Below are 8746 nucleotides of genomic sequence, written 5' to 3' on the forward strand. Positions count from 1 at the left end.
TTCAGGCAGGGGAGAAACAGTGCTTAACTAAAAGAGGTCTACTTCCAAGATTGGACACACTTCTAATGCTTCTGAAAGCCATCAGGAAGATGCACAAGTGTGCCTGTGTCATGGCTTATCTGCTCATTACAGGATGCAGGAATCACAAGGCAGGGAGAGTCCGTGCAGTTTCTAGAAATGTGTGATGCTCTCCTCACAAGGAGCTTGGGTATTTTTTGCTGGGGACAATTAAAAGAGTAATAGATGGTAGAGCATCCCTACGAGAGAGCTATATACAATATATCCCTGTGTATAGGGAAGAGGCAAGGGGGTTTTTATAAGTGAAATCATTTACCAGTGAGTAGTGACAAAAGGGAGCTACAGACCACAGCCTCCTCTGCTATTCAACTTTGCTCTTTTCTAACATAGTTATACCTGAATTTCTCAGGGCTTTCCTGTAGGAGCACCTGCTGCTACAGCTCTGGGAACTGATTGTTTCCAGATCCATAACACTCAGACTTTTCTCTCCTCAGCAATCACAAGTGAAATCACACACCAGATACTAAGTCCTGGGAATAAGGACCTACTGAGCATATTTGGATTCTTGCTGTTGTGCATAGCACTGTAGCAAAAGAAGGGCACTTTCAAAAGGCAGGTGCTAAAAACGTTTAAGTATGAACATTGAGGTTGTTGATTGAAAGCTATAGAGGAACAAGTTGTGGGCTCTCCCTTCTCTAAATGCAGTCAGTGGTTTGCAGGCTCCACAAATTGTTCCTGGCAGCATGGATGTGAAGGTTACTGTGTTGCTGCATTATGGCAATTGCAGTTGCTATTACCCTATGACAAAGATGGAAGCTGGAAATGTGACTTTCAACAATCAATGAGCTTTGAAAAATTACTACAGATCAAGAAGCTGGCCTTTTACTCCTGTTCCTGGTTTAGCTGAAGAGCTATCGATATCGGTGAAGGGCAGAAGCAAGCTGTGTATCCACGTAGAAATGCACATTAAATGCAGTTGCTTGGCTGAGACTTGAACATGGCAGCACAAATATGAATCCTGTTTTGTGGAAGAGAGCATGTCTTACTGAACTAATGAGGCTATAAATGAGAGCAAACCATCTGGTGCTACTGTTTATCCCTTTGCTTTCTCTCTTTTCTTATTTGTCACTACCATGTTTCTGTCTTATTTACTACGGTCATAATCTTTGTAACTTTTTAAGGACTGCTCTGTAGGCCACAGTAAAAGCCCATCCCTGGGGTCTTTTCCTGCCTTCACTGCCTTCAAATAAGAATGGTAAATTGGTGTGGGTTTCAGACCACTGGGTCCCTCTGCATTAGGGTTGTCACTTGAGAAGGACAGTTTTATGTCCTGTGTAGGAGTCTGGATAGGAGATACCTGCAATCTGGACTTATTGGCAATACAGGATGTATATGATCATAGCTAAAGTCGCCTTGTTTCTTACTGAACGTTGAGTCAGTCTGTCCTAAGGACTTCTGAAAGTACCAGGTAGTAGAACTGTCAGCCCTTTGCAGTGTTGTGCAGCCTGATGTGCTCCACTCTCAGCCAAAGCATTTTCCTTCCTTGTCGTTTTCCATTAAGTGCCTGGAATATTTTTTCCTTGTGTTCACAGCTTTTAGATCTTCACAAATTCTGTTCCTTTGGGTGCTCAAGTAGTACATGCTTAATTTTGACTTCTGAATCTGCACCGGTTCACTGTGTTTCTCCATCTGGTAACCTGCAAGGTACCGTGTTGAAGGTACAAGTTTTCAGATGGACAGCAGTTGGCAGCAGGCCCTACAGCTTGCACAAATGGCACAAACCGAATTTTCAAGCTCTTTGGAAGAAAAAATCACGGCACTGGAAATACAAGTTGAGCATTGATGGTTTTAAAAGGCTGTCATGTGGAGGAGTGAATCTCATTACCGTATGTTGCACCACCGGCAAAGCCCTCCGAATATCCTTTCTTTCCATTTTGTCTTTGCAGAAGGAAAGGTTCCAGTAAACGGGAGCCAAGAAGCTTACTGGAGAAGCTGCGCTGGGTGACCCTTGGTTACCATTATAACTGGGACACTAAGGTACCGAAATTCAATTCTTCTCCATTTTTCTTAGCTGGCAGCACTCAGAATGGCAGCCAGAGCAGCGTATCGTGGACTAAAATGTAGTAAAATGCTTATGATCCTACAGAACAGTCTTGAAAGGCTGTAACAAACCACGCTTGTAGGAACATTTTAATCTGTATTAGTTCACTGTGGAGGATTTAACAGCACGAGTCCATTGCTGCGTTCTTTCCTTTGAGAAGTAACACGGTAGCGTATACTCAGCTCTAGACCCGTGACTCCATTTCAGGGTGAGGATTTTTACCCTACCAAAAAGGATGGTCACAAAAGCCTCGTTAACTCTTTAGGGTGAGAGTGACCTTGGAGACAGCTGCTTCTGCGAAACTGCCCCTTTTTGGAGGGGTGAGAGACTGCTGCTGGTGTGACTTTGAACTGAAGAGTCTGAACCAGTACAGCACAGTCTCACCAACTGACGGCTATTTTGGGACTCCTGAATATTGTGGAGACCAAAATAAACTTCTTCATAAGACTGAGTCAGATGGAGGCAGAGTGAATCTGCAGTCCATCAGTGTATTACAGCTACTGCTTGCAAACCTGCTCGCAGCCTTACATTTACCAGGTCAGCCTATTACTGAGTGTGTGCCTCCATAAAAACTTGGTTACTCCCTTCCACTCCTCTCAGAATCGCTCACCAGAGAGAGTAAAAGTAGGTTTGCCATTGATTCCTCTTTGTTAATCTTCAAAGAAGGAACAAAGATGCTTGTTTCTGAGCTCTCTTGATGAGATACAGAATTGTCTCTCCATTGGCAGCTTTAGTGACCAAGTAGATCCTCAGGATGTTGGTACTACTCTGAGGTGTTACCTTACCGACTTCAAGTTTGCCATCCAGATACAATGATTAATTCCACAATTAATAGAATCTCTGTCAGTCTCAGCATAGGACCACAATTAAATGGTAAGAAGCAGCTTGTTGTGCTTCTGCCTGTGTTGTAGTAATTTTCCACGGAAATATGATGTCCTTCTCCATGACTGTCAGCCAAACTTCTAATTCAATGTTTGTTTCCTGTTGTATTTGCTGCTCTGATGTTCTGGGTTTGGTTTGTTTCTTTGTTTTTCCATTCTCCTTCCTCCAGAAGTACTCAGCAAATCACCACACTCCTTTCCCCTCAGACCTTGCGTTCCTATCAGAGCAAGTGGCTGCAGCCTGCGGCTTCCGGGGTTTCCAAGCCCAAGCAGGGATCTTGAATTACTATCATTTTGACTCTTCACTAGGCATTCACGTGGATGAGTCTGAACTAGACCATTCTCGGCCCCTTTTATCGTTCAGGTGAGTCAAGGAAAGTACTTGGGTGTTGTGGAAGGATCGGTGGCTTTTTTCCTATGGTGGCATATGGTTATGGGAAATTGGTACAACGTAGCTTGCTAATTGGCTGCATAACGATCACTCTCTGAAGATGTGAATAGTAGGAAGCTGTAGCTCAAAGGCATAGGTGTTTTGTTTTTTAAGACTGTTTGAATAGCATGGATGTGGAAGAGCTCTGCACAGAGCACAGCTCTGTTCTAATGCAGCAAAGTGGCAACTGGGGATTAACAGGCGAGGACTAAATACCTCAGTAGAGCTTCAAACCTGGCAGGGCAACTGCTCTCACTATGCCTACGTTGAACCAGGCCTCTTAGTCCATTTTCCACGTTCTCATTGTAAAGCTGTTCCTAGGAGTCAGTCTGGGGGTTTTGGGGTGGGGGGGTTGTTCATTGGTTGGTTTTTGGGGGTTTTGTTAAGGCATTTAGCTGCTAATATTTTCTCACTGTTACATGCAGTTGTTCTCCACCTGAATTTGTTTTCTCTCTGCATCTGTAGTTTTGGACAATCCTCAATATTTTTGCTCGGGGGCCTGAAGCGGGAGGAGGCCCCAACGGCGATGTTCATGCACAGCGGAGATATCATGGTGATGTCCGGCTTCAGCCGCCTGCTGTACCACGCTGTTCCCCGGGTCCTCCCCAACCCCGAGGGGACAGCTTTGCCTTCGTGCCTGGACCAAGCACTTTCTTCAGACCTTCCTGTCGGCTCAGTCATCGAGCACAGCTCCGATGAGGACTGGCAGGTCTGTGCCAAGTACTTGCAGTCTTCCCGCATTAATATGACTATTCGGCAGGTGTTGGCCGAGGGTCAGAAGTTTCCAGAGGAATCTGGGACAAATGCAAAGGGGCAAGCACCCTCTGAAGACAGCCACCATCAGGAGAACGGCAGAGCCAAGAGACATAAACCAGATACAGACAGCTGAGACCAGGAGATCACGCTGACGTGAACTGGACGAGCAACCTCCATGTGGACTTGGGAACGAATGTAATCGTACTACAGGTCACTCATCTGTGTGAGGATTAATAAAGTTCTGCAGAATGAATGCAGTCCTTGTTGTAAAAAATAGACTGGGGGAGAAAATTTAAAAGGAAGAGAAGGATAAATGCAGGACTGGGACTCAGGAGACAAACTCTGCTGCTGTTTTGTTGCAGGCGTTTACCGTACTCGGTTCCTTTGAAAATTACTTGTATGTCAGAATTTTAGGGTTGGTTCAGTGCTGCTCATAAAGTATTTGGAAATCATCGGGCAGAAAGCGCTAGCAAAAGATACATAATCGCTGCATGTTAAAGAACCCTACTGGGCTTTGTACAGCTCAGCTGAAGTGCATAAACAAGTACGACTGAGAAGAGGCCGCTGTGGGTGTCAGAGCTGCCTGCAGCATTTCCCAGAGAATTACCTCTGCAGCAAAAATGGGTTCAGTGATGAGAAACGAGTGGCTCCCATGAGCAATGCCTGCTGTAAGCTTGCTGTAGTCCTGTGCTCTCCTCTTGCCTGCTTGCATCCCCTCAGCTGCAGCAGAAACTCATCTGCATGAGTGGAACTGGCCTTTCATTTTTTGGCATCGCTCAAATTTTAGAGAGAAATTATTTGGGGAAATATCTACTTAGAGTATCTGGTAGCTCGCTGTTGAGTCTTCTCCAGACAGTAAGTATTGTGGCTGGGCCCCGCATCCCCATTCCTTCAAAACTGCCCCCTCTGAAGTGCCTGCACGTTATGGCCCTGCAGGCCCAGGGTAGCGTCTTTAAGAAACAGAATGACTTGCAAATAGAAGCAATGGAGTTGCAAATTGTGTACCTAAAAAAATATGTAATCAGTGACTATCTCTGTCACCCAAAGATAAATATGTTGAAACGAAGCAAAGCACTGGCTTATGTGCCCGTTCTTTTTAAGACTCAACCTCCCTATCTGGGTTTTAATGCCATTTTAATTGTTGGAGTGGAATGTGCTGTCCCCAGGGTATTTTGTTGCACTTTCCCAATGAATATGCTTCCTCAGTTTTTAAATTAAAGATCTCTATCAGTTTTGGGCTGGCTTTTTTTTCCCCTTTTTCTCCCTGTTAAGTTATTTCAATGTATTGTTAATGCTGTGCATGCCTTGTGCTGTTCCCTCCAGGCTTCTTTTGGATCTGCTGCCTCTGCCATCTGCCAACGTCAGTGGAGTCGTGCTGCATCCGTCTGCAGGGCTGCTTTGCTTGTGGGCACTTGAGGGTTTGTTGGGCAGTTTCAGAGAGGTGTTCCCTGCGGTGTGAAAGTCCAATTTAATATGTGTATGGCAGCTTTTCCTCGTGGGGAAAGTGTCTGGCCTGCTCATTTCATTGCAGGTGGGTGTGTGGATGTGTGCAATTAATCCTTTACATAATGCTGCAATGAACTCCAGCAATTTAATGTTTAAAATAATCAGGTTTTGTGGGTTTTAATATCTTATTCTATGCCAGAAATGCGTCCTTCCTTTATGCTGGGCCTGGTGTATTTACAGCTGAGAGTACTGAAAGTACTGCAGAGGTTACAGTAGGACCAGAAAGGAAAGTTGAGTAAGTCTCAGAAAACAGCAAAGCTCCCTTGATGGCACCTGAAGGTGGGGAGAGGAGTTTCTGTTTCCCTAGCAGTGAGAAGGCAAACTTTCTGCTCTTCATTCTGAGGGGGAAGCAAAAATCTGCCCACTCACTCAGCACTGAAAACTGAAGACAGATTCATCAACGAGATGGTCATGAACCAAATGGAGCTGGTTTGTTCGTGTTGCAGGCTGAGGGTTAAGTCCATGGATCTCACTTGTTGTGTCTTCAGTTCCCTACAGATACATCACAAGATTCAGTTGTTCCTGTGATTCAAGAACAAAAAAACCCCACTGTTTATCCTCTGCAGTTTGAAACTGTAGTAAATGCTGTGAACTACTGATAGCGATTGGTCATGGAAAGGTCTCGTCCGTTGAAGCCGTATGTTTAGATCAAGTTGAGAATTTGCTGGGTTACTGACTTGCAGTCAAGCTTGTTCTCTAATGCCACTGTGAGTGCAGTGCCCTCCTGATCTAGTTCTGCATCAGACCCAGAAATGAAAAGTCCATGACCCAGGAATGGGCACATAGGCAGTGACTCAGAGAAAAGAAGTCATCTGTGTACGAGGAGAAACAACTGTAAGAAGGGAGAATGTCCTGAACTGCAGCTCTAGCAGGAGCATTAGTGTAGTGGTGAAGAGTGGAGTACAAACAGGCAAACCCCAGGACTTGGGTGGGCTCTGCAAACTCTGCTGCTCGTGATTTTGGAAGAGGCAGCTCCAGCTCTGGGAAGAAGGGATGGGGAGGATTGTGGAGAGGCAGGGAACAGGGCTGCACCCAGGGACACACTGATTCATAGCACTGATCAAACTTTTCTGTCTGTAAGTACCACAGGTATTTGCTTGTGTTCATACAGGTACCTGCCAAGATAATCTCTGCAGCTTTTAATGCCTCTACCAGAGAAGCGCTGCCCAAGGGCCACAAGCACAGAACTTCATCAGTGTCATAGGCAGTGTCTTCTGGGATGTCCTGCTGTGCACAGCTGAGGGGAGGGAAATAAGAGGTCATCTGGACTAATTCTGCAAGAAAATTAATGTAATGAGCTGATTACAGGAAGATAATGAAGTGTTTAATTCAAGGCCACCTGGAAACGAAGCAAGTTGTTTACCACATGTACTCTGCTCATTAGGTGATCTATAGATAAAGCTAACAGTCCAAGAGAGTTTAAACTATTACCAGGGTTTTTTTATCCTTAAGTGAAGGGAAAAGAAAATCTCCAGTGAAATCAGGATCAAAGCACAGAGAGATGAATACTGGAAGCAGAAGAGGAAACTGCCTGCACAAACTTATCATTTTCAGTCCTCTGGGAAGCAGTGTGCTCGAGAAGTTGTGTGTTACAAACTGGACTGCTGGCTGCTGCCCAGGCCAGAGTTACTGCGTGCCCTCTGCATGCCAGCCAGGCAATAGCTTACAGGCAAGCAGTCCCTGGAGCTGCTCCTGCTGCCGGAACGATTCTGATCTTGGGTATTTTCCCTTTCTTTGACAGCTTCTTGACATTTTTTCCTCACTGCTCCACATCAGGTATTTCTACAGACAGTACTGAGGTGCACTTAAGCTCTTCTACTTCTGCGACCTGCTCTGCTGACCTAGTAGAGAAGTTAGCAGCTGGGAAGAGGTTTGTGGCTGGGGAATGAGGACAAACTTCTTTACTATGAGGGTGGCAGAGCATGGCCCAGGCTGCCCAGAGAGGTTGTGGAGTCTCCTTGTGTGGAGACACCCAAAGCCCTGGCCGTGTTCCTGTGTGACTGCTGTGGTGATCCTGCTGTGGCAGGGGTTGCACTGGGGGAGCTTTCCAGGTCCCTTCCAACTCCTGACATGCTGGGATTCTGGGATTCTTGTTGAAACTACACAGAGAGAGCAAAAAGTGAGTCAACCTGGGAGACAAACTGCTCCTCCTTCTCTGATGCTGGGAACTCAGCACTTCACATCAGCTTTTAGCTTCCTTCCAGGTGAATTTAAAACTCATTCTGTATTTACTGAGGAAGGCCAGAGGAATCAATAAAGGCCTTGGCTTTCTAGAGCTGATCTTCTCACCAATCATTTCTGTCTCTGTTCTGTGCTAAGGGCTTAGATAAGAAGGCTTTGTTTTTGTTTTCTTTCCCCTTAATGGATAGGTTTCTTAATTAGGATGGGGGAAAAATGACTGCAATTTTGCTGTGGCAAATTAAAACCAAAATGAGGTAGCAAAGAGCAGGGTCTGGAGAGGAGGGGGGCGATCAGAGACAGCTATTGATTTGGAAATGATGGAGGAGCCAAAGCAGAGCACACAGCCTGGAAAGGAGACTCATCTTTCAAAGCACCGCTCCTGCTTAAAAACAATCAGTCCGGGCAGAGGTGTTGGGTGCTGCTGAAGCTTCAGAGCTGGCTTTGTGTTCAGACAGAATTTAAATGTCGGAAAGACTCGCTGGTTCATAAGAGGATGGCTCCTCAGACAAATCTTGAGGTTGTGGAGTTAGGAATCATGGGCTGGAGCTGAACAAAAGTCAACCTGAGGAGAGAATCCAGAAATCCTTAGCAGTGGTGGTAACAAAAAGTTTTTGAAAATAACTTCTTCCAAGGATGAAGAAAAACTGTCACTGCAGGCAGAGAAAAGGGAGCAAACATAGTGCTGAATGTGGGACAAGCACCAGGAACTATGAGGAGCAGCTGAGGGAGCTGGGGCTCTTGAGCTTGGAGCAGAGGAGACTGAGGGGTGCCCTCGTTCCTGGGGATCCATTTGGAAAAGGCAGTGTCAGGAGGAAGGAGCCAGGCTCTGCTCTGGGATGTCCAATGCCAGGACAAGGGGCAATGGTCCCAAGC

General features: G+C 45.7%; 1 protein-coding gene across 1 annotated transcript; it reads left to right on the plus strand.

Annotated features, from left to right (window-relative positions):
• Nucleotides 1-1964: 1964 nt before the first annotated feature.
• ALKBH1 (alkB, alkylation repair homolog 1 (E. coli)) lies at nt 1965-4319 on the plus strand (the record flags this gene model as incomplete). The annotated part of the gene is made up of 3 exons (XM_010189130.1): nt 1965-2055; nt 3171-3364; nt 3896-4319. Coding segments are annotated over 3 exons (709 nt in total), but the record flags the coding sequence as incomplete, so codon positions are not given.
• Nucleotides 4320-8746: the final 4427 nt, after the last annotated feature.

The sequence above is a fragment of the Mesitornis unicolor genome, unplaced genomic scaffold, assembly GCF_000695765.1.
Source record: "Mesitornis unicolor isolate BGI_N332 unplaced genomic scaffold, ASM69576v1 scaffold6030, whole genome shotgun sequence".
NCBI classification, from domain to species: domain Eukaryota; kingdom Metazoa; phylum Chordata; class Aves; order Mesitornithiformes; family Mesitornithidae; genus Mesitornis; species Mesitornis unicolor.